The sequence below is a fragment of the Cariama cristata genome, unplaced genomic scaffold, assembly GCF_000690535.1.
Source record: "Cariama cristata isolate BGI_N322 unplaced genomic scaffold, ASM69053v1 scaffold7116, whole genome shotgun sequence".
Taxonomy (NCBI): Eukaryota; Metazoa; Chordata; class Aves; order Cariamiformes; family Cariamidae; genus Cariama; species Cariama cristata.
In genome coordinates this window covers 30698-58179 of record NW_009623810.1, presented here as the reverse complement: position 1 = coordinate 58179, position 27482 = coordinate 30698, and the positions used below count along the sequence as shown (strand labels likewise).

The following is a 27482-nucleotide window of genomic DNA, read 5'->3' as shown; positions in this document are numbered from 1 at the left end:
ATACCTCTGCCTCTGTTGGTATACAGGAATGATAGACAACACTCTTGGATTGGACCTTAAACATTCAATGTCTAAGGTCTGATGAACCTCATTGCACTTTTATTTCTACACTAACAGTAAAGCGTCACTTCATCATATGATTTTTCATCAGTTTGAACCTCCAAGAAACTTCCATTACACTTGCAACAAGGAAACACTAAACTGGAAATACAAGGTTTAAACCAGAAACAGGATGCTGTGATTTTCTCTTAGACTTTTTCGTGCTCCTGAATCACACCACAAAGCTGAAACACCAATGGATCCAGCATGAGTAGCACCAGAGGGACTTCTCCTTTGAGAATTCAGGCCTGGGCTGGCAGTGTGGGGAGGGAGGCATATTAATAAATATATCGGGTCAGTGGCCACGCAGCATATGTAATTATGATGAATTTTTCTTTCTTTCTTTTTAATTTACCAAATCGAGAAAACCTCTAAATTAGGTGCACTTTTTATGAGAAAGAAGGATGTTCACTTGGTCCAGCTACTCAAGGAAGGCAATTTTCTACACATCCACTCCATAAGAGGGCCAAACCCTGCTTCAAGCAGAGCAAAACCAGTCATCCAGGTCCAGCTCTGTGTGGGAAAACATGGGGAAGGTTTTGTTTCCCCTGCTGGCTCTCCAACTGCTGCCCGAGAAGAAGCAGTGACTTCTCCTAGCCGAGAATATAATCACCCTGGCAAAGCCCATGTCAATGGGAGATTGTTCATCAGCCAGCCAGGGATATTCCCAACCAGATCCACACTACGAGAACAGCCAGCTCCAAGACAAGTTCTTGAACTGTGGCCATCTCCAACCCGGGCCAATGTGCCCGGTAGTAAGAGCTCCAAAAAGTTGTTCTTCTTCCACAAGAAAGAAGCAATCAGAACAGAGAGAGACCTCAATTAGAAATGATTCAACAGGAGACAAGTTAGATGATCAGGTTCGGGTGTGAAAGGGAAACAAATACTTAAAATGATCAGTATCACAGAAAGGCAGTTTTTCATTAATCAGATCTAAGCCTCCATCCTGGTTGTTAAGGCTACAAGTCCCAGGAGAGGAGGAAGCCAGAAAACTCTAACAAATTCCATTGCTCATTAATAAAATCAGAGGACGCTGCCAGGACAGCATCACGCACAGCTCCACAGCGATTGCTTTGGATGCAAACACACGGTGCAGACGACTTCACATCACAAGGAGCCAGCACTGTGAAACAGCCATTTTTAGAGTCAGTTTATCCCAAATAAGAATAAACCAAAATGCAGGTGCCTATCATCATACCGGGTTCTGCTTTCATCATGTGGCATAACCCTGGAGAATTTATATTTTTATACTGATCGCCTTTATTTGTCCCAAAAGAGAGGAGATCTCTTAGAAAACACTCTCAGTACTTTTTCTCACTCTTTCAATAACTTCTGTGTGTTTTCACGGTTTGTAGTATTTCCAGAGAGACTGAGCTCCTGCTTAGGAATGAATGGTTACAGGACACACTTACCCTCCCTGAACTTTAGCTACCGCTTACAGAGGTTGCTGCAGCTCGGCTGGGGCCAAGTCAGTCTCACCACCGACAAATATGACCATATGGAAAATCCGAAAGGTTGTCCCAGCCTTTACTGCCTCCTCTGTAGCTGCCAGCCAGGGTATTCAAGGCCTTTAACAAAATAGCACCAAGACATTAAATATTTCCAGGTGCCTTGAGAGACTCTTGCTTTCATATGATCTCTAATGAGGTGTTTTATTCTCTTTCTCCCATGTACAGACAGCACCAAAGGGGAATGCATCCGTGTCTTAAAATGAGGCCAAAGGTGCATGTGGTATTATGGAAGACACCGCATATTGTAGGTGTCCATTAATGACTCCTGATCTGTATCAGCAACCCTTAAGCTGGGGAACGTCTACAGACACCCCAGCTCACCTCTTTGTCTTCACAAAGGAGAATAACCAGAATCCTTCACAAGGGGTGAGGTTCGTCTGGCCTTTCAGTAACATCTCCTGCTCAGACACCTGGGTTTCCCCACTGGCACTGACTTTGTTGGGGGTAACTCACTGACTTGCCTTGGATTTCAGCTCCTCTGGCCACTGATGGCATCTCTGCAAGGGCAGCAGGGGCACCCAGCTCAGATGCAGGCATCTCCTAAAGAAGTGGTACACAGGTAACCAGTCGACTACTGCACAGACTATTGCAGAGCCACAACAACTACGTACCGTGATCTAGCCTGGTCCTGGGTTGTCAGTCCCATGTGCATTGTGGTAGCTGAAGCACTACGTGCAACACATCGGCGAGCAGAACTAACACAATGTCAGCTGCTGGTAGCCATAGTTTTCTTGTACCTCAATTTCCAGTTGGAGGGGGACAAAGACTCAAAGTTTTCTAGGACGTGTTAAACATCACATCCTTTCTTACTGCTTCTCGTTATCACTACCTGATGACCAAGAAGGGTGTAGAAACTTTTTTTTGTGACTGAGCTGATTTGCACCATGTTATTTAGCTAAAAGCTGGGTAGATCAAGATGACACGCTGTCACTTGGAGCATGTTGCAAGTACTACCCATCAGAGGGAATGGTTAAAAGCAGGCAAATGCACGTAGTCTTCACCAGCTGCTGAAACCACGGTTGCTGCCAGTTTCCAGGATGAAAGGCTGCAGATCTGTGGGATTTCACAAGAGCCCGAAAAGGAGAAGGGTTCCAGGGAGAAGAGGGAGCCCTGGACACCAAGAAGACTCCCTCCAGCTCGATCAGGTAGAAGGACTCCAGAGAGCTGAATTCTGGCAAAAAGTGAGTGCTGCTCATTGAGAGCTGCCTCAATGGTGGCAGGAGCCACCAGAATAAGCCATGAACTTCTGAGCCCAGGACGGATCTACTGAGCTTGGAAATGTTGTTCCAGATATGACATAGTGCTTACAAAGGCTTAAGCCCCTGAGTGGTTATAGAGAAATATGTCTGAAAGGGACATCAGAAGGTCCCTCTCTGCTCACTGAGGCAGGATCATAATGACAGGGGTGGTGGAATAGAATATACTTCAGGAGGAGGTTTCTCAAAGCAAGTCAGTACTGTTTAACCTCCTGATCTGAACAAACAGTGCAAAACTCAGATTTCATCACCAGAACCAATACTATGGGGTGAGTAAAACCCTACGTCATGGTTTAGTTTATCATAGAATCATAGAATGATTTTTCCCAAAAGCCATCGAGGTGTTAAACTATTCATCAACCAGCTAGAGGAAAGGTGCTTACATCAACCAGAGTTGCTTCTGTAAGAGGAAGGCCTTTTCTGAGAGGTAATTATCAAAGAGACAGCTTTTCCATGTCTTACACAGCCAAAGCCAGTTCAATAAATGGAAGTAATCATACAATCAAGAATAGCTCCAGAAATTAAATAACTTTGTGACCAAGTGCAGAGGGACTGTTCAGTACCAATAGTTTGACAGTTCTTGCATACCAAGTATTTTGACATCTACATGCCACTTTCACTACCTGAGAACATCCAATGACCCCTTTTTCCTCTCACACCATCCAAGGAGACCAGATCTGTAGCACAGGACACCTGAGAAGGACCACTCTTGAACCAGAACTGACACTCTCCACAGTCACTGCATTATAGAGCAGTTTCGTGCCTACAAGTAAACCTCTCCCTACTCAAAGATCAGGCTACCCAAATGAAGACAGAGCTCTCCAAGTGCAGAATCCTCCAACCAGAAACAGTCCTACGCAGCAAAGAGAGCCCAGATATGGTCCTAACCCATCTCTGGAGGCCCCTTCCCAACAAAAGCACACCACAGACCAAGGCTAACAGTGACTCGCCAGACACTTTATAAGGGCTGATGGTCTTCCAAATAAGGAATTCTTTTCAAAGAGACCAACTCCTTAGTATACATCCAAAACTTTAAGGACAACTGCTGCCAATCTCATCTCCTTTGAGTCAAGAGCAGAAGCGCTTGTACAAACTGCTCTCCGAACTCATCCAGCTCTGCCCTGAGTTTCACGCGGAGCAGGGGGGTGTGCCCCAGCCAAATCAGATTTACTCGGGGGACACAGCCCCAGCTGAGCCTACGACTTGAAGCTCGATGTTTCCACATCCGAACCAGTTCTGCCAGATGAGCCATGCCCCAAGCCAGGAGAAGTGTATAAACGGAGCCACTCCCTAACCAAAGAGCATCCAATGCTGGAGAGTATTCCCCTCGCAACAGCAGTTCTCTTCAGAAAACGACATTATTCTTCAAGTGACCTTTCCGAAGCAATGACCAAGTCTACAACCGTGAGCGCTGTGCAGAGCAGGGCTTGCTTTGGAGAGCACCTGCCTGCCTAGGACTAACTTCTCAAAAGCAGTATTTTCCCTAGGCAGAAGCCAGCTGCAGTCCCATGTTTAATCATTCTGCCATCCCTCCCACTACACTTTTATGGTCTTTAGTCAGAAATTCCCTAGAACAAGTCACTTCTAGTTTATGTAACATCTCTGTTTCCTATTCCAGAGGAATTACAAAGCTTCTGAAAGTAGCACACCAATGCCACCAGTGCTCCAGGTTGGCCAGGGCTTATTTTGCATCTGTTAAACATGAAGTAAGTGGGCACATGGGAAGCTAAGGTTTTATGACAATACGCTAATGGGCGAGTGACATTTCTTGGCATACACACTCTGGGACGTACTTCTACTATTCAATACAAAATGAGGGAAGCTGAGCAGAGAATTAACCAGAGAAATCTGGAAATCGACGTTCAGATGTGAAAAGGAGCATGATCTGTCTCACACTGCTGACTGTGAGGGAGGAGTTTCTCAATATCTACATCATGTCTTGGGTCAACGGCTCAACAATCTCAGGCTTTTGCTGTGAGTTGTGACGAAGGCTATGAGCCCTGTTAATTAATCTCACACTTATGCTGCAGTGTGCAAATTCTCTTTTGGACCAGGGACCACCAGGAATGAGCTTGGGAGCTTCTAGGGTTTGTGTGACAAGCTGCCACGTCTGTCTGGGAGTTGTGATAACTTCGGGGTTGGTGCAGAGCAGGCCCTGTACGACAGTGATGCAGCAACAGGAGTGCAATAGCCCCTGGGAACGCTTGTAGAAGATGCAGACACCCCCCCCCCCCCCCCCTCCCCCCCCCCCCACCTCCTCGTTCTCCAGCCCAATAAAACTTTGCAACACTGCAGTGTTTTGCAGTTCAAAACATACAAACCGTAGTCTTCCAAGAGGCAGGAAGGCAGCGTGGCCATCAGCATCAGGGAAGCTTTGACTTAACTTCATTGCAATGCCATCAAAACCCCACTGGGTTTTTTTTAGCGAGAGCTCTGCTGGGTTGCACAGATGTATCAGCCTGGGAGCGTCTGAGCTCACTGGTGTGTTTTACATGCCCTATTGTTGTAGGACCATTTACAAGAAGGGATCTGGTACTAACGGAGACATGAAGGACCGTCCTTCATCCTTGCATGATTCCTAACCTCGATGGAACTGGAAGATCTGGATAGGAAGGAATTGAACAGCTTCTGTTCCCTCCTCTTTCCTGGCTAGGTAGATTATTCCAATTAGGCTATTTATTTCAATTTCTGACTCAATTTTTTCTGGAACCCAAATCAGACCTCTTGGGCGAATGATGCAAGGGCCAGGTGGAAAGACAGAGCGGTAAATACGACCGCTCATCAGGTTCTCAGCTCTGCTCTGAGTCAGACCCTCAGGAACCAACTCCTTCAAAGTTAGTTGATTTTTTAGGTTTGTTTTCGGCCAAATCAAAGCAATGTGACAGCTAGGAGAGGCACTCAAACTGCAGACCAGGCTTTCTGCTCTTCGCCTCTCTTCCCCACCCTTATCTCGCAAAGGAGCTGTCAGATAATACCACCACAGAGACTGGGGGGTCGTCTTGCCCAACACCGTACAGCTACAGCAGAGATACATACACTGAACAGTCATATTGGTTTCCCTCCATAGCCCATAAAAACAATTAAGCGCTTTAAGAATGTGACTCATCTGACCCACTTTAGACTCTACTGCAGGATGCGGTTAAGCGCGGTGGGCACTGGTGAGCAGGTCTCCAGTGGCTATAAAGCAGCTGAGGTGACTAGCTCTGATGGACAGACCTCCACAGCAGATGTCTACAGTTACTCAGATTCAGCCCACTGCAGCAGACTTACTTGGAGCCGGACTGAGCCTGTCCATAAACCACGTCCTGCTTGCAGCTCATCATGGGCTGGGCATAGACCACATCGGGCTTGTTGCTTGAAGGGCAGGACAGGGCTCGTGCTGGCATTTTTTTACTTGTCCTGGTAGTTCCTTGCTGGGTGCTACAGCTGCTGTAGATGCTCTGCCGGTTCAAGGTTGCTTTGTGCTCTGCTCGGCCCCCCACCTGACTCTTCCTCAGCGTGCCCCGGGGCGGTTCGCAGTAGAGGTCGGGCTCGCTCCGGCTGCTCTTGATGTTCTGCACAAAGCAGTAGTCGCTGCCGGCCCTGGCAGGGCTGCAGACAGCCTTGCTGTAGTGCTTGCTGCCCCAGCCCTCCATCTGGCTGTACGAGCTGTAGCGCCTGTTCTCCACGTCCCGCTTCAGGGTCCCGTTGTACAGCTGCTCAATGAGAAAAGAGGAGATAAAAAAAATTAGGAAAGGGTTGAGCTGCAGATCGATGTAGCCAAGCCCACTCCTGTGTGGGTGTCACGGCTACCAAATTCCTATGTCTCTTAGATATTTTTGTGGCTCAAAATTTCCAAGAGGTTAGCCCACCTGCAGCCCTTACAAAGGTGCCAAACCTTGCCTTGAAATCTGGGGACACTTAGTGATCAGGATATGGCAGCCAGAAGCTTTAAAGCAGAACTGAAAGCTCAAACATGACCCTGGCACTAGAGAAAATATCTTATTTCTAACACATGGGGTCTAACTCAATCTGTAATTAGAGGCTGCCATCTTGCCATCACAGAGAATGATGTCTCATTCTGACCTTCCAGCCCTGCCTGCATTTATTTTTAATTTCCATATGCTATTTTGTTCCCCTTGCATCTGTAAGTTCCTTAGAAAGGGAGTAAAGGGAGTGAAAAATCAGTAAAGGAGATTCTTGAACCTCATTATGCCAAGAAACAAGTGGAGCCAATGAATACCTGCTTATGAGTTACAAGGTGTGTAGTATCAGCTCATATAATGGGATGTTCTGAGAACAATGGAGGATATGCAATAAGAATTGAGATGACTAAGCCAGGAAATAAAAAAATAAAAAGAATAAAAGACAGTAAAAAAACCAACTGCAATTAAATCAAACAAAAAAAATGGCTTTAGCTGGCTTGCTGTCAGTTCAAAATGTCTTTACCGCTTCACCAAAAGTCCTCCAGATTTGCCCCAAATTAAATTTAATTTAAATCTTTTGGATGTCAGTTCTGGCACCTGGAAGCCTGCAGGGTTGTATTCAAGTGAGAGACAAGCCACTAAGTTCTGCACTCCAGAAAGGAAAATAAATAAAGCTATTTAGTGCTGTTTGCGCCATGATACTGAGTTTTTCCACTGCATCCCCCTCAGCATGCTGGCAAGCAGATCTCCAAGACAGACAGTGAACAGGCACAAAAATATCTAAATAATAAAACTGCCTGCCCCATCCCCCTTTGGTTTATCTTGGGAAAGTTCATCCGTGGTGTCTTGTTGAGCCAAGGTTTTTTTCTCACCTAACTTTAAGTAGCAGTAATTTGGATGCCTCTTTCTGCAAAAGCCACCCAAGGATCCTTAGGGATGGCCAAGAAAAGTCAACACTGACACCTTATTATTTCCATGGAGGTTCAAGGCACAAGGTGTGAAAAGCCTGTGCCTGGTGTAACAGCTCATGTCACGGTAAAAATCCGTATTTCCTAACCTGGAAACACCACATGGCAGAGAAATTGGTATCCTCTGCAGGCTCACCCTGAGTCCCGTTGCTCTGCCCCAGCTTCATCCCAACCCTGAGCACACTCAGCCTCATTCCTGTCTCCAGCACTCTGCAAAATTGTCATTATGATAATTAATTAAGCCAAATATTTCCATTAACAAACTGATCTTCAGGAATGCAGTGAATCCTCTCTGCTGTGTCCCAGAGAGTTGCACAGGTAATGGCTGAAAATTTTTAAAAGGGGTCACCTAGCAGGCATGCCATCTGGGTAAGAAACCCTTTAGTCCAGCTGTGCCGATACCCAGATTGCTCTGTCATTTGGGCACCAGTCTGAAGTAGTTTTCATACCTTCATTCTGCAGGCTTGCATCTAAACAGGCGAATTGCTGGAAGGGGAGAAAAGGGGAGCATATTCTCTTTGCGTTTACTCCAGAGGACACAGAAAAAACCTGTTAGTTCTGCAACGCAGCAGGTAACAGGTTTGGTGCATCCTGCAGAGCTCCCAGGGATTTGGAAGAAGAATTTGCATGCGATAAGAAGAGCAAGGATGAGGCACACGGGTAAGTGCGATGAGTCTCAGGGGCTCCCCTGGCAGGGGGGCAAGCCCACTGAAATTTCCAGGATGGCCACGCACAGAGGGTCTCTCCATCCTGGTTTTGCTTTGGATGCAGCACTCGCGCAGCAGCAGCCAAGTGACGTTTCGTGAAGTCATGATCTGCCCCACTGCAGATGACTATGTCCTTCTAAGGGTGATATCATCCTCTTTTTTTTTTTCATTTTCCTAGGTTCAGAAACCTTCGGGACAGTAAGGAATGGGACAGGGCTGTGGCAGGAAGGTGCAGGGTGGACTTTGCTGTTCGGTGGAGCGGGGAACCCACTGCCAGGGCTTGCCACTGGCAGCAGCTGGCTGGAGGACAGAGCAGCAGCTTGTTAGATGTGAGCCCGGCAGATTTTCTTTATGAGTCAGTACAAGCTGGGATTATTTTGTAGGGCTGTCAGAAGCTTGGCAGAGCCGTGGAGCCCCTGGGCATTTGCTGAAACCAATTCAGCTAACCATGGAAGAGCTAACTTGTTATTTATCTAAAGCTATTGTTTGCTCTCCAGTGTACTCACGTGGGCTCTCTGCCAGCAGAAAGGGCGAGGGAAGGTGTGAGTGTGTCTGTGTTTATAGATATAGAATTATCAATTCTGTATTTCCTGCTGTGTTTTATGGTGGCATATAGCATTGTCGTCTTTCTTGCCAGCCCTGAGATGGGTGAAACAAAGCGACCGCCTGTTTGGAAAGACACCTTTCTGCAACACAGGGAGCCCTGAGCAGCAAGTCAGTGCAGGTCCTGGCAGGGCGGGGAAGCCTTTTGCAAACTCATGGGAAAATAGTTCCCGTGTGATGTGAAGCTCATTACCAAAGTCAGTGCATGACTTTTATTGCTGATTCTACCAGATGCTTGGCTGGGCCCATTTTAATCTCTTTCAAGTGGCACGGACATAATTGGTATCTTAGAATTCCTCTTTGCAGCAGGAGCCTGATCCAAAGCCTCCAAATCGATGAGGAGTCTCCTACCAGCTTCAGCGGATTTCAGACCTGCTTGCCAAATAGTTTCTGTGAATCTTTGCACAGACGTAGCTGACCCGATCACTTCTTGATCTTGGCAAAGTGCCGTGCCCATGACTTAAGAGCAGCTTTCTCAGACTAAGACCTATGTCCCCATTTCAGATGTCCACCAAGCTAAGTCAGAGACCTTCACTTCTAACACTGGGGTGAACGTGGCCAAGGGAATGGAGTTCCCCGTGTTGTTATCTCTTCGCTGGATGCAGCGATCAGTGAGATAGGATGCGCAGCAAGGCAGAGGCGAGGCACTCCGCCGTCTGGAGAAGAGATGACATCTCTGAAGGTGAAGGTGATGATATTACACAGTCTGTGGTTTAAAGAGCCACCTGACAACAATCTCGTAACTTTTGCTGATGCCATTACGTGTGTCGAGTGAGCTCTCCCTATACAGAACAGCATTAGTGAAAGGAAATAATCAATCTCTCACCTTTAAACCTCACAAACCATCCAGATTCCCTAACACCCTGAATTACATCTGCCCACTGCTTGTGGGTGTTTGCACATGGGAGGTGGTCCAGGTCCACACCTCCTCCCTTTAGGGGAAATGCTGGAAAAGACAAGGAAGTCCCTCAAAACAGGGTGGAGACAGAAAGCAGTGATTCCCTCTGCACTGAAAGATCTGGAAACCATTTTAGAAGAGCACAGGCTGTCACGAAAAATTCTCCCCGTGGGACCTGAGAAGTCAGGGCAGCTTGGCAGGTCTCTCCTTTCAGCCAGACACCGTCAGGCACTGGCAGTCCTCTGCACTTGTAGGATGCAGGAGGATGCTCACGTGCAGCCTGGCAACATCAGCGTCCTGAATTTTAGCCTGAACTTCTCCTCCCTACTGTGAAACAAACCTGTATGTTTGGGGCCAAGCCTTGGGAGTCGTTCATTCACATTAAAACAAGGAGGGGAGGCGGAGGGAGGAAAGGCAGCGAAGATGAGCACTGATAGCGTGTAGGTGCTCTTATCAGGCCCGAGGAGTAGGTACTTTCCTCCACTGGCAGCAGCGAAGACCTGCCTTTAAATTAGTAAGAGTTTGTGGATCACCAGTTCTCAGCCTGCAGTATGGGACCATTATAGGAACATCAACTTGAATATCCAACAGTTGCACAAGACAGGTAAATAAATATCTTGAAGTTCTTATTTCAACTAGAATAAAACTGGTGCTAGAGAGCAAGTCAAAATGGCGTTATCCCAGTCATTGATCATGACTCCCTTTCTTTTCTTTCCATAAACCCTTTTGTTTAACAGGAAAAGTCCCTCTCCTCCTCCCCCTTTCCAGAGAAGCAGAAGCACAGAGCAAGGCGCACCAGCCCCGAGAATCGCGCTCCGATCTCAGCGCTGCCTTTCCGTGTCGGAGGCCCTCCCAGATAACTGGGTGTTTCTGACTTCTACATCTAAGGACGCGATCAGTTCATTACCTAGCTCTAATTTTTTCCCTTGCAATTTGTTTGTTTCTAGAGCAGCAGACAGAGAGAAGTAAAGGACTCCGTATAAACACGTCAGGAGCAGGTTTCTCCCAGGCTGGAGGGCAAAGCACAAGCAATGCAACATGACAGCGTCCCACCCTGAGTGATGGGTGGGGAAAACTCTTGATGCTACTTGCGAAATGCTTTAGCTGCTGCCTGCTACACACTCCATTGCAGGGAGAAAAATTGTAAAACCAGCAAATATATTGTTTATCTACTTCTGAAACGCTCTTTGCCACCTCTCCTGGGTGCTGCCTTTCCGTATGCTTTTTCATCTGCTTCTTTATGCAGCTGAGGTATAGGTCTTGGTGGTTCAGTTTGTTCCGGTCAGGCAAAGTAATGTCCAATTTGGTACTCCAAAGCATAAAGCCGCTTGGAAAACCGTACAGGGAGACCAGGGTCTGACCAAGCAATGATGTGCAGCAACTATAAATCTTTGCTTTCTTTGATAAGATTGCCCAAAGGACTCTATTTTGAGGGTTCTTTTAAACTTGAATGTCTCATCACAGCAAGTCACAAATTTTGTCCTGAAATCCTTATGGAACAAAGCAGCCACTGATAATGAGATTTTTGCCCACAGAGGCAAAGCCAGCCAGGGATAGCAGGGAGTGTTCCTGTCTCGTGGCGAACACCTCTCATGCAGATAACGCATTTGGGAGAGAAAGCTCTGCAACTTTCTCCCACAGAGAACATTTGTTTAAGAATCTACATACAGTCTCTAGTGCAGAGGGATGACCAAAGTGCGTGTTTTTCATTAGTGTCATAACGGACATAGTTGCTACAGAAAACAAGCTGGGTGGGCCTGTGCAGCACAGAGCCCAAGACCCCAGCAGTGATGCCTGAGGAAAGCAGAGATGAGCACTGGTGGCCCAGTAGCCGCTGGTCCCCAACTGTTATGTGCCAGGATCCAACTCGGTCAACTGCTTTAACGGGAGCAGCATCTGAGACGCCAAATATTCCTTGGTGTGGGAGCAGGACCGCTCTCAGAAATGTTACTCACTACAAGCCCCAGGCTGAGGTCAGCTCTGTGGGGCTGAAGATCAGTTGGAGGTAGAGCACCCTAATATCCGAGATGCTTCTCCTTCCCTACCCAGCACACCAGGGCCATGTTTGTCCTTCATTTGGGGCAGTGCTGGGGAGGGCATGCTGCGGCTTACACCCCCATCATGCCGATGTATTTCCTTCTTGTGGAAGCAGCAGCACGGGGATGTTGGGTGTGCTTTTGCACCTTGTCCTGATACTGCATCATCTTGACAGTGCCAAAACAGACATGGGACCTGGGAATGCCCCCGTCTCTCTAGCAGGGATGGACCTGCCAACCAGGCAAGAGCAGTATTGCTGCAGGTGGGAATTAAGCCTCAGAGGGTCTTTGCTGATGGCACTCATCCTGACTCCACATACTGCCTTCCCTTGGTGTTCGGGACTTGGCTGAGCATCTCCAAAGCTGTGCCTGCAGCTGGGATGAACAGCACACTCACCGCAACCCATGGGCCACCAGACTGTGACAGTGGCTTTGAGCCCAGTGCTGGACAGGTCCCATTTTTGGGGTGGTATTGAGGTGTCAGAGTCAAGGGTGCAGCTCATGCTGGGACTTCTCCTGCCACGACCACACTGCTCTAGGTGCCCAGTTTAGTTTACTTAAACCTCTCTCAGGTTTCTCTGTGTAAATTGTGGTCATCGCTGTACCTCTTGTGAGACCTCAGGCACTGCTCAGGCCTTACATCAGGACACGGCACAGCAAACTTCTGTGGTAAGATAGCTTTGGAAACCGGTGGCCACTCATAACTCACATTGTCAGTAGGGTGACAAATGTCTCTAAGGGTCTTCTGGGCTCGATAGCACCTGGATTGAAAGATCACCTAACACAGAGAGGTTTGCAGTCACTAATGCACGCATTACTGCATCCCACCGTAGTCACTGTGCAAATGGGACTGGGGACTTCATCCCTGAAGGATGAGCCTACCCCTGACACGTCAGCCAAGGGAACGCTGCAGCCAAGCGCAAACCTGCTGCCCTCAGAGTGCCTGCTTCTGGAGTGGTCCCACTGATTTCAGTGTTGCCTACACCGATAATGAGTAGGTACTCATTGCAATGCTAATTACAGTGATGCTACAAATACGGCACTCCACAAGAGGAATAAGCAGAAAATAGTCTTTAATAATGGGCAAATCAAAGGTTTTAGTCAGAAGCACTGATCCAGAGAGAAATCTTCCTCCAGATCTATCATTTCTCTTGCTCTAGTATTTGAACGCCAGTATCATAAGGTCAGGAAGAAAACTCAGAAGCAAAAAGCTTCAGATTTCCAAGAAGACACAAAACAAGACAAAAGGAGGAAGTCAGAAATAATAGTTTTTAAGAGCTATGGGTGAGACAGGATACCTCCTGTCGTTTAGAGTCACCTTCTAAGGCAATGCCTTAGATTAAGGCAACCTAAGAGCAGTGTCTATGTTGCAGGTGCTGTGGAGCAGCAGCATGGACACGGATTGCCTGTTTCACCTTTTTTTAAACCCCAGAAGTATTAAGAGTAAGTAATTTTCCTGAACACTATACTGGGTCATTTCCCTGAAATATCTGCATTTGCCTGTGCATCTCAAAGGAGTTCACAGCTTCTCAGAAACATTCACAGCGCCAGCTCCAGATGGAAAGAAGTCCAGCAATTTTGTCTTAAAAATAGATTTGCTTTATCTTTGTTTTCATGTTTTACAACCCAGGAATTACAAAAAGGAAACATTTTTAAAATGCCTAGAACCCACACAGACTTCAAACATGTCCGTAGACAAAAGTTAAAGTTAACCCAAGCTGGAGGCTGGTTGTGGATGTGTGTAAGCCTTTAATACTTCTCTGGAAGAAGCAAAATGGGGGAGGTTCCTTGGTGTGGTTGGGGAGTACGATGTCTGTTAAGCTTGTTAAGCAGATTTAGGCTTGAGGTTATATGTTCTAATGTGCCAATGGCACTTGGGACTCATCGCCCCTAACTGCAGTCGTCTACCTGTTAGGTGACTGCTCCGATCCGGCTACCAGTGGAAGGAGATAGGCATCCAGAGGGGCTGATTCATCCTGACCTGACAGATCTCCAAGATAGAGGAGATGAATCGCCTCCTCGTACCTCTCTCTTTGTTGGCTATGGGAGGAGTCTAGACAACTTGTTAAGACTAAATGGCTGATTTTTCAGATAGACACAGTTAGGTAAGACAAATTTTACTGTGAATCCTTCACAAGCCCCAATCCCTTTTTCACAAGTAGCCAAGGTTTTGAAGACGTTTACCGAAAATTTATAGAATGAAAGCTTGTAAAACACTTTGAAGAAAGACCTTCCCCATCAGTAAATGCAGAAGAGTCCTTCAGAGAAAAGCCATGAGCCGTTCAAGTCCAAGGTGAACCAGAAGTGACTGAACTGCTGTGTCCACAGTACTCTGTGGTGTCTAACGGAGGCCCTGATCTTTGTAATCGTTTTGCAAGCTGTTCATGGGAACATCAACACTGCTGGACTGAAATCCCCAGCAGCTAGTGGCATTTATAACTCCCTAGCATTTATCCAGCTGTCGTAATGACTGGGAAGAAGATCAGGAACGAACAAAATTAAACAATAATCCTCATACCAGCAACACTAGCTGCAGTACCGCCTTGCCAGCGTAAGCATGAGCTGGAGGGGCACCTGCAGAGCTGGACTTAGCTTCCTCTCTCTTTAACAAAAAAACCCAACTAGAAACTACTGGAATGGCTGGAATAGAGCAGTTTTGCTTAAACAAAGCATGACAAACTCCATTCAAGAATCACAACAGACAAACAGCAATATATCATGAAAACAAAACATCACAATCATTTGAAGTATGAAGCTCAGAGACTGCACCTCTGTCTCAGGAGGTCCCTCAGTTGCAAATTTCTGGTGGCCACAAAACCACTCTGGGATGCACCACTGCCTGCTTAGCATGCTTAGACCCTTCTGCAGGGGTCCACCACTGCCTTAGTGATGGAGACAGGGCACTTGGCTGGACGGACCTCTGCTCTGACCCATCATAGTCACCCTTTTGGTCTTAGACCAGCCAGAAGCACCACTGTCCCAGATTTAACCAGCTCAGCAAAGGACATTGAAACAAGTCAACAGACAGTCTGTAAACAAAAATTTCAAAGACATACCAGTGCTCCCAGTCCTTCCTACTGAACATGCAGTAGGCAGCAAACCCAGTGATGTAAAACTAGCTAGGGACATCGTTGCCTTGAAGCAAGCTTGTTACAGCAAAGCCATTAAGCAAGAAAACAGATAAATCTTTCTGAAGCTGAGGAATGCTGATGCTATGAACAGGCAGAGGATCTGGCAACTACCCTCTGTCTGTGTGCTTGAAGCCAGCAAGATCACCTTTCCTGGTTCAACCCTTTGATGGTTGACAGGGAGCTGCTTTACAGTCCCAGAGTTGTTGAAAGGAGCCCTTTCTTTTTCCCATATTCAAATCCCAGATCTGTGAATTGCTGCTTTCTACTTTATAGCTAGTGAAATCCAAGGAAGAACAGAATACAGGTCTGAGGTGGAGGGGTAACACGAGCACAAGTTGTCCCAGTAGTTGATGAAGCGGTTTGGAGTGATTCCCAGTGTACCAAGAGTCTGTCACCAAGGACAAGACCAGGACCTCTGTGGGCTGTATAAACTCAGATTGCACAAAGACAAGTACTGTCTCACCTGTGCTTTTTCTGGCAATCTGTAATATTTTCTTTGGAAATCACTATGGGAGAAGCGGACCACCTCTTTTCCAAGCCTAGAGAATATCTGAAAGGAGTCTGCACTAGCATTGAGCTTGGGAATAGTAACACAGTTATAATGCAAATCCCCGATCATCACTACTCAACCACATTAATGTTGTTCATAGAGAAGTTTTGGTATATGGAAACAAAAGTGGAAACTGTTCCAGGTAAGCAATGGATGTGCTGCAAACTTGAACTGAGTTGTAAGAGTCTGAACCCATGACCATGATCCTTCAGACTGCTTCGAACCTCTTGTGCTGTGTGGATATTAATCCACAAAACCAAACTAAATATTGTCCACACTAAAATCCTCAACCACATACAACATAGATACAGGGTCCTCGATCATCCTCTTCCATTGCATTGAATTAAATTCTATGATAGCCATAGCCATGCATAATCTCTCTCGGGCCAGTTTCTGAAGTGCTACGACCTTGCTACGTGACTGTTCCAGCTAGAGGTTGCTTTCTGTACAGATTACCTCAAGAGTATGCCGCGGTTCCCAGATAAAGGAGTATCTTACCGGATATCCCCAGCTGCTGTTTCCTGTTTGGGTTTTGGCATAATAGCTGCCCCGGGATGTCCCGTAGCCATAACCATCAGCTAAACCGTCATACATGGAACCTGTAAATGGAAAAAGCATGATCAGCAGGAGAAAGCGGTCCCAGCAGGCACCCCTTCAGAGCACAGTACTCTTTTTTCCAGTGAGTTTTGTTACTGAAGAATAACAGTTAGAAACCTTAACAGGAACATAGGAAAGACAGGCAGTAAGTTGAACCCTTGCCATTGCAGGCAACTCACAGAAGATGTTCGTTTCAGAAGAGCTCTTGGAAACTCCAGCCCTCAGACCACAAGTAACAGCCTAAGGTTCTCAGCACAGAAGACCAAGTGCCATAAAATCTACAGTGGACAAGAGCAGACAGGGTCAGAGACCAGGCCAATGTCTTAGGTCTTTGCTATATGAGAGGAACTGGATGATATTTTGTGCTACACATCCTGGAAGGTCTGAACCTGGAACATACTTCCCTTATTCTGACTTGGAGGTAAATAAAATTTGCCTCTTCTCTGAAGGCAAAACCCACTCCCAACCCTTTCACCAGTCTGGCTTTCCTGGTCTGAATGCTCACAATCACACCAACACAAGCAGCCTGAGCAAGGCTTGCTAAATTCAATGAATAGTAAATAACAAACATCATGGGTAAATGATGATCAAGTCTATTTAACATGTGGGGATCTGAAATAGTCAAACACTAAAAAAACTAATTACACTGCCTTAAATTTCAATCTCCAGTCTCTAAAAGATCACTCTGTGTATTTGTACTTTCTTTTTCTGAAAATGTATTAAGCTCCATCATTATTTTTGGGGTGCTAGGGAGATATGTGAGACTAGATCTCAGACAGGTTTTGTAAAGATGCAAATATCTTGGATCGGGAGGAATCCATCAGCCATTTCTACTATTTCTCAGTGCTTTACTCACAGTGTTTGGATTTACCTATCCCAGTCCTACTAAAAGCTCTTCCAGCTGTCTCTCACCAGTAGCCTTTGGCAGTGCAATATTTGGATGCCTCCTAAAAGTATTTTACTCAATGCTACATTCATCACTACAAGAAACAATGAAGTGAGTCATTCTCTTTCCACACTGGATTTCCCTTAACCCCCTTCAGATGGTCCAAAGGAGTTTAAGGTCATTTAAGTTTCATTTTCAAAAGTGCTCAATAACTGTGGCATCCCAAGACCCGTTATGAGGAAGTGCAAATTCCAATTTACACTCCAATTAACTTCCAGGGGAAGCTCTGAATGTCTAATGAAGTACAAAATCAGGACTTACCTGTCTTAAGTTATGCACCTAAACTGGTGGGTAACATCAGAAATATCCTAATCTCTCTGATTGTTTGATAAGACTCATCTCTTAGATAAACCGGATAAGCTCGACCACAAAGGCCCTGAAGCCACTCAGGTCTTCTAGAGTCACTGATCCTTTGAATAAATCTAGTTTATTTCCTTGCCTGAGGCATCCAGAACCTGTTATAGCTATTTGGTTTGTGGCTAAAAATTCTTGCATTTTCTCAGGAAGATGATTCTCGTAGATGTGGTATAAATAATGAGATTTGCTTTCTATTGTCAACAAGAGAGGAGCAAGACTGCATGGATGGCAGCATCTGAAGAACATCACTGAATGCAGAATAAACAACAGCAGAGTAGCTTCACAGATACACACTTGTGCAGAAAACCACAGGATCTCGTTTTCCATAGTCTAGAGAATCGATGGGCACTGTTCCCTGTTAGTATCTCTCTAGCCCTGATTGCTTATGTATATTAAGTCGCACAGAACTTGCAGATAAGGCAAGGAAATGGCCATCAGCATGCAATGAGAGATACAATTCAGCTGTGCCCTTCACCTTGTGCCTCTATCCCCACCCTATGATTTCCTGGAAACTCCAGATGACGATGTTAGTGTTGTACTTCGGCAAGGCAGGACTTGCAATGGTAAGTTTGGGCCAGGTGATTCACCAGTTCTGAGCATTAAGATAAAACAATCCCATGATAAGAGTTTCCTGGGAATTCCTTCTTGCAATCAACCTCTTGTTCTGTGCAAACATCATGTAACTGCAAGTGGGAGCATACAGGAGGATTTTCCTGACTCTGCAAGTGAGCAGTTGGAAGAGAGGTCTTCTGGGCATGACTCACAGGTTAATCTGACCAGTCTTCCCTGGGGACCACGCTTTTCCTTTCAGGATCCATTCTTGCCATGCACTGCACTAAAGACTTTGAGGTTGAGCAAGGAGACACCAAAAGAGCGCCAGTTTAGGCACATCTCTAATTTTCTTCTATAAATTCACTGCTACATGGCCAAATTCAAGACATCCGGCAGTTCATGCAAGTTTATGTTCTTCAGTTGTTGAAGAGTTGCCTTCACCTCCAAAAACTTGTATATAAGAGGTTATAAATAGATAATTATATATAACCTCAAATGTTCAAGGCATTTTGAAGCTGCCTTGCTGGTTGGAGAAGGTGCTTCTCCTACCACCACGCAACTGTGATTTATTACTTGGAGAGCTCAGTCTGAAGGCCAGGAAGAACCTGGAGATTTTCTGATGGTGGTGGCTAAAGAAAACATCATCTTTGTTTAGTCCTGCAGGTTTAGACACTTCTCTGCCTGGTTCATCTTGAGAGCCAACTTGGAGGTGTACCACCAGCCCTTAGGGAGAGGAAGGATATTACTCTTTTCAACCACCTCAGGGATAAAGACCATACAAAGTGGTCACAGGTCCTGAGAACGTGGTGTAAAAACAGAATGTCTCCTGAAAATAAAACATTTTGGCAGTGAGTGGAAACGCTCCTTGGGGGAGATGCCTCCCTGGTGCTTTTTTCTAGCTACGTCCATAAGTCTGTGTCTCATTTGTTGTCATCCAAGCAGCTCTTTAGGTTTCTGAAGTGCCCACTTGCACTTGGACAAACACAGAGCCATTTAAAACCACTGTATTATTAGCAGATAACAGACGGGACAGAGGCAGAAAAGATGTGGATGAGAATCACTCAGATGAAGCACAGCCTCCCAGTTACGGTGGTTGTGGGCAGAAAATACCCCTGAGGGCTGCTCAGGCACTGGCTGGGCTGTCATAGGGACCCCTCTCTCCCACCCCCAAATTGTCCTTTCCCCCAAGGCATTTCCTTCAAAATTTGGTCAATCTAAAATCTCATTTAAATTCAGTGGGACAGTTCACGAGGGTGAAAACTAGCTACAACAGGTAAGGATTACAAGATCTTGCACTTAATCACTGTGAACCCCACTACAAACTCGCCTTGCCCTCATCCTCCTCTCTATCGCTGTTATCGGTCATTGCAGAGCAAACTGAGACTTCCATCTAACCCAATATGCTTGATGAGTTATTTACTTTCTTCAAAGGCAGCTTGAAGCTAAGAGACTGACGGCAAGGAAAAGAATTGTGTTAAAAGGGCCATTTTTCAAGCACGACAGTGAAAGGCTTCAGTCGGACTCATAAAGCTAACAGGGAGCATTGTGGAAATGGATGCATGTTAATAAATATTAATCTGTGGCAGGGAAAGACAAGACAAGAACCAGTCACTGGTATTACAGGCTAGACAAGTTAAATAATAAACTATGCATGGCTGTAAAACAATAAGGATGATTAAACATAGGAAAAACGTAGTAAGAGAAGAGGACCTGTAGGAGGCACAGAGCAAAGCCCGGATGCCTCCTACGAGAGAAGTGTTAGTGAAATCCCAGCAGCTGAGATTCTTGTGGGAATGACCAAACCTCATTTCTGCCTTCTGGCCTATGAGCTAAAGGGTTTTGGTATTTCTTTCTGTACCAATACTCTAAGGTTTGTGGGACTGAATGGCTTTCACTGAATCATCTCATGCTAGGGGAAGGTTACAGAAGTCTTCAAAAGACTTAGTGTCCCCAAAATCTCCTCTTGCCTTCACATCAGAGTAATGACCCTCATTAGTGCTAGGTGGGATTTCTTCCCTCTCAGCCACAGCCAGCATAGCAAACCTCTAAATCACAGCTCTGCCGCGAGACATCGGATACGACACTCCTCGGCTGGGTTTCCTCAGATCTTCCCTCTCTGCTACACCCTACCAGCCAGTGACGAGTCACTGGCAAAACTTTTCTTTAGCCAGAGGACGTCGCAGACTAGTGCTGTTGGCTACGAGGAGCTGGTTCAGCTTGGCCTGGCCTTTTCCCCTGCCATGCCACTGAAATTCATTTTCCCTGGAAATTTGCATCACTCCCAAATGCAGAGGGAGCCATCCAGTTAGCTATTCCCATGGTGAGAAGGGCAGATGTGCCCTAGGGCAGACCCCACAGACCCAAAACTCTGCAGCCATCCTTGGAAACACCCACAGCTGCTGTGCTGAGAAAAGTCCCCGCTGTGGGTGCAGGATTACGCTGCTTGCAATGGGTTTCTGCTCACTGCCCTACCCCAGTGCACACCAGTTTGAGCCCAGGTGGACCACCTCACCCTGATGCGGCTTGAGCACATATTGGGCAACACCAGATCTTCAGGGCGGTCACAACGCCTTGATCTGCTGGACTCCAGATAACCAACTAATTCTATGTATACATCAATTAGCAAGACATTGAGGAAACGTCTATTGACCTTCTAAACAAACTCCAGCTATGGGATACAACAACGCCCACCACTGCTACATGTTAGAGGGGTCCATGTCCACGCTCCCCGTCCTACATACACACGTGCATGCGTTCCTGAAGCTGGGGGAAGCTCTGTGCTGTGCTTCAGCTCCTTCTCAAACCATAGGCCAAAGTGCAGCAACAGATGGCTGGGCCTGGACCAACACCTAACCAGACATGTATAGTCTGGGTGCAGAAGGAACAAAGCACTCGAACATTTAGCAAGAGGCTTTGTGAATTCTCCAGCTTGTGCTGCTTTTAAGGAGCATCTCTGAGAAATCGTGTGGGGATGCAGGTAGCCGATGTTGGAGGAGCATTTGAGCAGGCAGACATCCAACCCTGACAGACCCATGTAGCCCATTTGTAGGAAACATCAGTGCTTCGCATTATGTCTACTCATCTAACCTTTGGACCTACAGCAGAAAAAATTGACACTTGAAAGTTTAGCCAGACCGTCTCAAGCTTCAACTCAGGAGAAAATCCTGAGAATAAATGGCAACTTCTTGCCCTTCTGGGATTCCGTCCAGAAATTCACTGCGAGAGCAGCCGCTGGGGTGAATCAGCCATCGGGACCTTGGTGCTGGCCAACCTCCCCGCGGTGGGAACGGGGCAGCCTCAGCCCATGTTTGGAGGCAGCTCCTGGGAGCTGGATGTGACTCAGCTTCCCTGGGACACAGAAACCAGAGCTGCCCATTTCCACGCAATTCCCATTCCCAGACATTTCCGAAAGTGTCTGGAGGAGGGGTTTAGCTTCAGCCTGTCGAGCAGAGATGGGCAGCTTGGGAATTATTTTTTTTTTTCTTAACTTTCCCAGAAGTTTCACCCGGGCTCCCCTCCAAGAGGAATAATCCCTTTCGTCCTCCCTTTTGTCCTGCCTATGGGCAGCAGTGGGAGACATGTCTCTGCCCGCTTCCCCTTGAAATACCCCTCTGCTGGAAAGGGAGGTTGGCATTCCCCAATCCCCATCCAGAGCTTCTTGTCTCATCTTGGTTTGTACATTATTTTGTCAGGTCTAGCACCATAAAACCTTAAGTAATAAACCCTCCTGAGGTAGGAGGAGATTTGCATCTTTCTTTTTGGTGGCAGAAGAAAGCTCTCCTTGCCCCATCCCCCATCCACCTCTTTGAGTCTATGTCCACAAACACATAAAAAAAAAGAAAGCAGAGATTTTTTTCCTGGCAGTGCCCATCACAGGTTCCTGCACACATGCCATCCGCCATGAACCTGCTCTATTCCCTCTGTCACAGAAATGGCAACGCATACAGCCAGGATGGCTCCTGTGGCAGCACCACCTCCACTCTTCACCCGGCAGCCTAGTGCCGCTCAGCTTCTCTTGGTAAACCAGCCCAAAACATACGTCTGGACCATGACACCTCACCAGCGCTGCATTCAGCCTCACGATCCAGCTTGGAAAAGCTGCTGGGCAAGTCGTAATCCCCAAAAGAGGCAGCAGAGACTGGCCCAGCTCACCCAGCTTTCAGCAAAGACCTCTCTACATGCTGCTCACTCCAGATGTGGCTGAATGGTTCAGTCCCAGCCCCAGCAACCCCTCTGCCCCAAAGCCTCGGCTTTCCTCTTCCCGGTGAGCTCAGCCAGGCCAGTGAGCTCGCTGCAGCTGCTGGCGAAAGCCCCTCCGAGAGCCAGGAGGTTTTGCACTGTGGTTGTCGTAACCCTCTGGGTTTGCAGCTCCCGGCTGGGAAAAGCCGGGGTTTACCTCCAAATCAGCTTTCTCCATACACAAGGATGGCGAAGAAAAGCATTTGCCAAGCTTTGACCCAAAGGGGAGGGTATTCCAGTATGAAACTTGGCTCCAGGACGCAGCTGGTTGCTTCCTTCCTATGGCACAGACCCAGTGCATGGAGGTGGTCCGGCTGCCCAGACCCCTGCATCCCTGTCTACCCATCTGCAAAATGGAGGGGGCTGGGAAGCATCCCCACTGAACCAACACAAGCCACCGCAGTAAGAAAAGGACATCACTCCTCCTAACTCATCTCCTTCCTACCACTCACACTGGGGCATCCCGGAGGCTCCCACACTTCTCAGCCTGCAAATGGGAGACATGTTGGGAACTTCAGAGGCGGATCCTGAGCCCAGGTTTGTGTCCTGTGTGTAGGCAGAGCTGCCTGCTCTCCACCTGCCACAGTGCTCAGGAGACAACCCGACCTCAGCTTGTGGCCGGCTCCTTGGCACGGTGGAAGAGCAATGCTGTTAGCTTTGGCCATCCACAGGAGGGGACAGGTCTGGTGGAGGATTCCAACCATAGGGGCACTCGCAGAGGAAGGATTTGCAAAGGTTAAGCAGTTACTCCAGCTTTAGAGCCAGGGAGCAAATGGTTAATAGCACCACACTGAAATGTCCAATGCCTCTGGGATGTGGAGCAGTGCAGCACTCCCGGGAGATCAGCTCCACCTGGAAGGGAGTCGATGCATCCAGCCCCGCGTCTTGTCCTAACTCTTCCATCCAGTGCAAGAGATCTCAGCATCCCCTGCCCCAGGTAACCCATGAAAGACACGAACCAGTCTGTCCCCCACCAACAAAACCCTACAAAAGCACCCCATAGCATCTGCTCTGTCCCCACAGGGGATCCCCTTGATGTCCAGAGGGCGGTGGGATTTTACCTCGGTTGGAGTGGCCCACACTTGACGATACAGACGACTTTTGCTTCTGCCGCTTCACCGTCATCATCACTTGCTCTTGGACCCGCTGTTTTCCTGTGCCCTTAGTTTTCAGCTTGTGGTCCGAGGGCAGAGCCAGAGTGGAACTGGCCTGGTCTTGGAAACACTCATACGCCAACGCTGTTTTCAGTGGAGAGTGAAGCATGGCTGCAAGCAGACCGTGGGGCTTGGGGGAAGAGGGGGCTGCACTTCACCTGACCGCGCACGACACAAAGCAACAGCAAACGCGTCTCGTGCTGGGGTTAATCTCCCGAACCCCTTCTTGCCATACGTCCCCCGTCCGAGGGTGTCTCAGGGCTCCTGCTCCCGGCTCGGCTCCCTGGCGTGTGAGCAGGCACACCCTCTGCCAGACTGGATATACAGCCCTGCCTGCACACACCCACACGCTCCCCGCTGCGGCTCGCTTGCAGCCCCCGCGCCGCCGCTGCAGGGCACAGGGCTCCCCGCTGCCCTCGCCCCAAATCTGCCTCTTCCAGCCTGTGCCAAAACGGACGGGTCAAGAGGGGCATGTAGGTACCAAGGGGGATCAGGCAGGGCTGGGAGGCATGAGGGCTGGGGGTGGACATCGCTGTCCCCTTCACTGTGAAAGGCTCAGGGGCGAGGCTTTGTGGGTCTGGGTAGGAAACTGTGCTCTTGGACAGCCAGAGGGCTGGAGGATCTCCCACACAGCCTGTTCAGCTTGTATTTTATTATTTTGCTTAGTCTAAACCGGATCAAAATGGTGTCTCAGTGCCAAGAGCCCGGGGACGCCTCTGCTAGTAGAGGCAGCATTGCACACGCCATGGGTCAGAGGAGCAATGCTGCCCACAGGGCCCATTCCTGCCTGGGGGTCCAGCCTCCACCCTGCCGAGAAGTTCTCGGGTCAATGTGTCCAGCTCCCCATTTGCAAAAAGCTTTCTCTGCCTGCACAGGTTGCAAAATCACCCCACTGAGCCCAGGGCTGCAGGGTCACCTGCAGAGCACCTAAAGTAGGGATCATGGAGGGTCCTGCTGACTGCAGGGTGCTGCTGTGTTCATGGGGTGAGACCTCTTCCCAAAGGGGGTCCCACTTTTTGCAGGGACAGCCCTATGGGGAAATCAGGGAAGCCACCAGGTAAAGAGTTGGGGCAATCTTTGCAAGTAACTTGGGCTAGCACAGAGAAAAATGGGACTTTTAGCAAGTAGAATAGAAGTTTAAAATGGCTGTACAAGAAATGACATGCCAGGTTACGAATTTAAGCAGAGAATTTTCTCTCTGCCAAGCCACACTGCAGCAACTCGTTTGCAGAGAACCAAACACCTCGGTGCTGGTGTGACCAGTTTCAGGTCACAGCAAGCACTGACAAAGCTCCTGCCAAGCCACAAGCGGCTGATGCAGGAGAAGAGGCACAAACCCCATCAGGAGGGAGGCCAAGGGCAGGATTCCCAGGGCAGAAGCTTCTGGGCCCCCCAGGACCAAGTCCTGGGTGCTTGTGTCAGCCCACAGCCCGGAGAAGGACCAGGAGGAGCAGGCTCCTCTGCACTGCAGGATGGAGGGTGCTGTGGTGGAGGACTTGTGGGGTTTCTCTCCAGTGGGAATCACCAGTGCTCAGGATCTGGCTGCCCGTAGGCCTGGTGTTTTCAGCTCACAGATGTTGGGTCCCTCCTTGAAAGCACTTTATTTTGTTCTGATTCATCAGGTTTTGTGAGCACGCAGGTGCTATATTTCTTATTTCATAGGAAGAAGAGCAGTATCAGAAAGCACAGGGCATGGTCCTAGGGAAGATGAACGTTGTGCACCTTCCTCTTTGGATGCTTCAGGATGCTCCTCCAGTGAAACCCAACAGCAGAAACCCAAGCTTTGTTGATGAGACACAGGACTAGAGCAACTAGAGGGTAATTATCTTTGGTACCCTCTCTCCATGTTTCCTGACACCTCACCCAAGGGATGCAGCGGCTTCACTCTGCTCCATCACCCAACCAGCCTGGACATTTAGACCATGCCCAAGCAAGGCCAGCCAGGATGAGGGGCGAGTGCTGCCCAAGATCAGGTGGCTGATGCCCAGTGAGATGGAGGAAGATTTTCTGCTGGTCCTGTGCATTTCACAGAGTGGGGATAAGTCTGTGCGCTTCCAGTCCTGGTAGGGAACAGCAAAGCAATACCTGGGTGTTGTTTTCCTCTGTCCTACTTGTTTCTCCTGAAAGCTTGTTATCGATGCCAAACGATGTTTTCGCAAATCAATGACAGGCTGTCAGCATCAGATGGCTTCTGCACAACAAAGTGCCCAGCTCTTGCAAACCTGTAATGTCATTTCCCCCGCGGCAAGGAACAGCCCTCACCCTGTCCCCGCACGGGAGAGCCAGGTGTTTATCGCATCCCGTCATTTGGCTCCGGCATCTGCCCTGTTTCATAACTCACCCAAAATGCTGAGCTGGGCTGCGGAGCTGGGGACGGGGAGCTTATAGAGGCTTTCAAGAAACAATAGTTTCTTCGGGCGAGTTTGCACGGTCTAGCCCAAGGGATGGAATCTCCCAGGTTTCTGCAACAGACTCCAAACCAGTACCTAAAAAAGCAAAAGGCACTTAAACAAAGGAGTTTATTGCACCTCTATGCACACTGCTTTCTGCTCTGAATCACAGGCTGGGGATGCTTACTTGGCAGGGCACGGTGAGTGTCATCCCCAGCAAGCCCAGCGCAGCCTCGGCGCAGCAGCAGAGCTTGCACCAGTGCCTGCGGCAAATTCCCCGTCTGCCTTTCTGTCTGGAGCTCGCAGGCAGCAGTGGGGGAAGGCTGAAAGGGAAACAAAACCTGTGCTAAATTCGAGGTGCGATCGGCAAAAGATTGGAGGGTTAAAAAAAAAAAAATTAAAATAAAGAGGCAACTGATGATTTGAGGGAGAGAGGGGCCTTCGCTGCGGTCCAACATGTGCGCGCACCAAGCATCGCATGGCGATGCCGTGACTCACCGCTCCGCACCCCACACAGGGACACACCTTGTGCATCTGGCCGCTTCAAAGCATTTTTGTACGAGTTCCTGGGATTCCTGCCAACTCGCTGATCGCAATCAAAGGGCTCGCTGGCCCAATACTTCTCCCAGAGCGGTGCAGGGTTTGCTGTTCAAACTTGTCAGGCGCTCCTGAGCTGAAAGTGTCTACGGATTGCTGCAAAATCTGCCAGGGGAAAATAGTTGGCCCCCAAAATTGGTGACAGGGAGTCCTGCTGTGTTGTTGTTTTTTTTTTATTAGCACCTAGGGTTGCTTCTTCCTCAGAGCAGGTGGTCACCAGGAGGGACAGAGGTGAGGGTGCTGGGAATTTCTTGTACTTCCCAGGATAATGCCATTTTCTGAGCAGTCACTCAGCCTTGCCCCAGCACAGCTGAGACTTCCCAGAGCCTGGTAAGGTTTTTCCAGGATGAAACCAGCTTCTCTCTGCCTCTCATGAAAGGCTCTTTTTCTTCTGTGGGACCAGAAAGCACCACAGGAACGGGGCAGATGGAGAGCTCAGATCCAATAGGGTAACCAGGATCCAGCTGAAAGTGAGCATGGAGCTGCCAAGTTGAGGAAAGCCACGCAGAAGCCTGCTGAGACATGTGGACAGATTGTTCTTGAGCAAAACCTTCCCTCCACTCCTCTCACACGTGTGGCACTGAGATGTTTTCGGGGTGGTGCTGTGGGAGGATGAGAAGGTGACAGCGCTGGGCAGATCATGGGCTGGCCCTTGGCAGAGCAGGTAGACTTGACCAAGCCCCAGAGATCTCCCGTTGTGGGTGGGACTTGAGGTGAGGAAAGTAAGGAAAACTCTGATTTCTCCACAAAAAGGAAGGAGGGCTCATGTAGAGCAGCTGCAAGGCTACATGCAGCAAGATGAAAGGTTTGCGTAATGGAGATAAAGCACTTGAGAACAAAGTTAATGCATCATTAAGGTGTGCCCTAACAGAAACATGGGGTAATTTAGATAGGAAGGGACTGACCCTCTGCCCAAGGCAGGGTCAGCTTGGCTGAACCGGGTCGGGACCCAGTTACTCCAGAACCTGTCCAGTTGAGGTTTGAAG

The 27482-nt window shown here is 48.1% G+C and overlaps 1 protein-coding gene across 1 annotated transcript in view; it reads right to left on the bottom strand.

Annotated features, from left to right (window-relative positions):
• The window catches only part of PKP1 (plakophilin 1), a 41650-nt gene extending 18032 nt beyond the window's left edge, over window positions 1-23618 (bottom strand). The window contains exons 1-3 of the mRNA XM_009702911.1: window positions 23417-23618; window positions 16163-16263; window positions 6137-6561 (exon numbers count right to left, since the gene is read on the bottom strand). Of these exons, the coding sequence (XP_009701213.1) occupies window positions 6137-6561; window positions 16163-16263; window positions 23417-23618 (728 nt within the window). The remainder of the gene's footprint in view (window positions 1-6136; window positions 6562-16162; window positions 16264-23416) is intronic.
• Between the last annotated feature and the right edge of the window lie 3864 nt (window positions 23619-27482).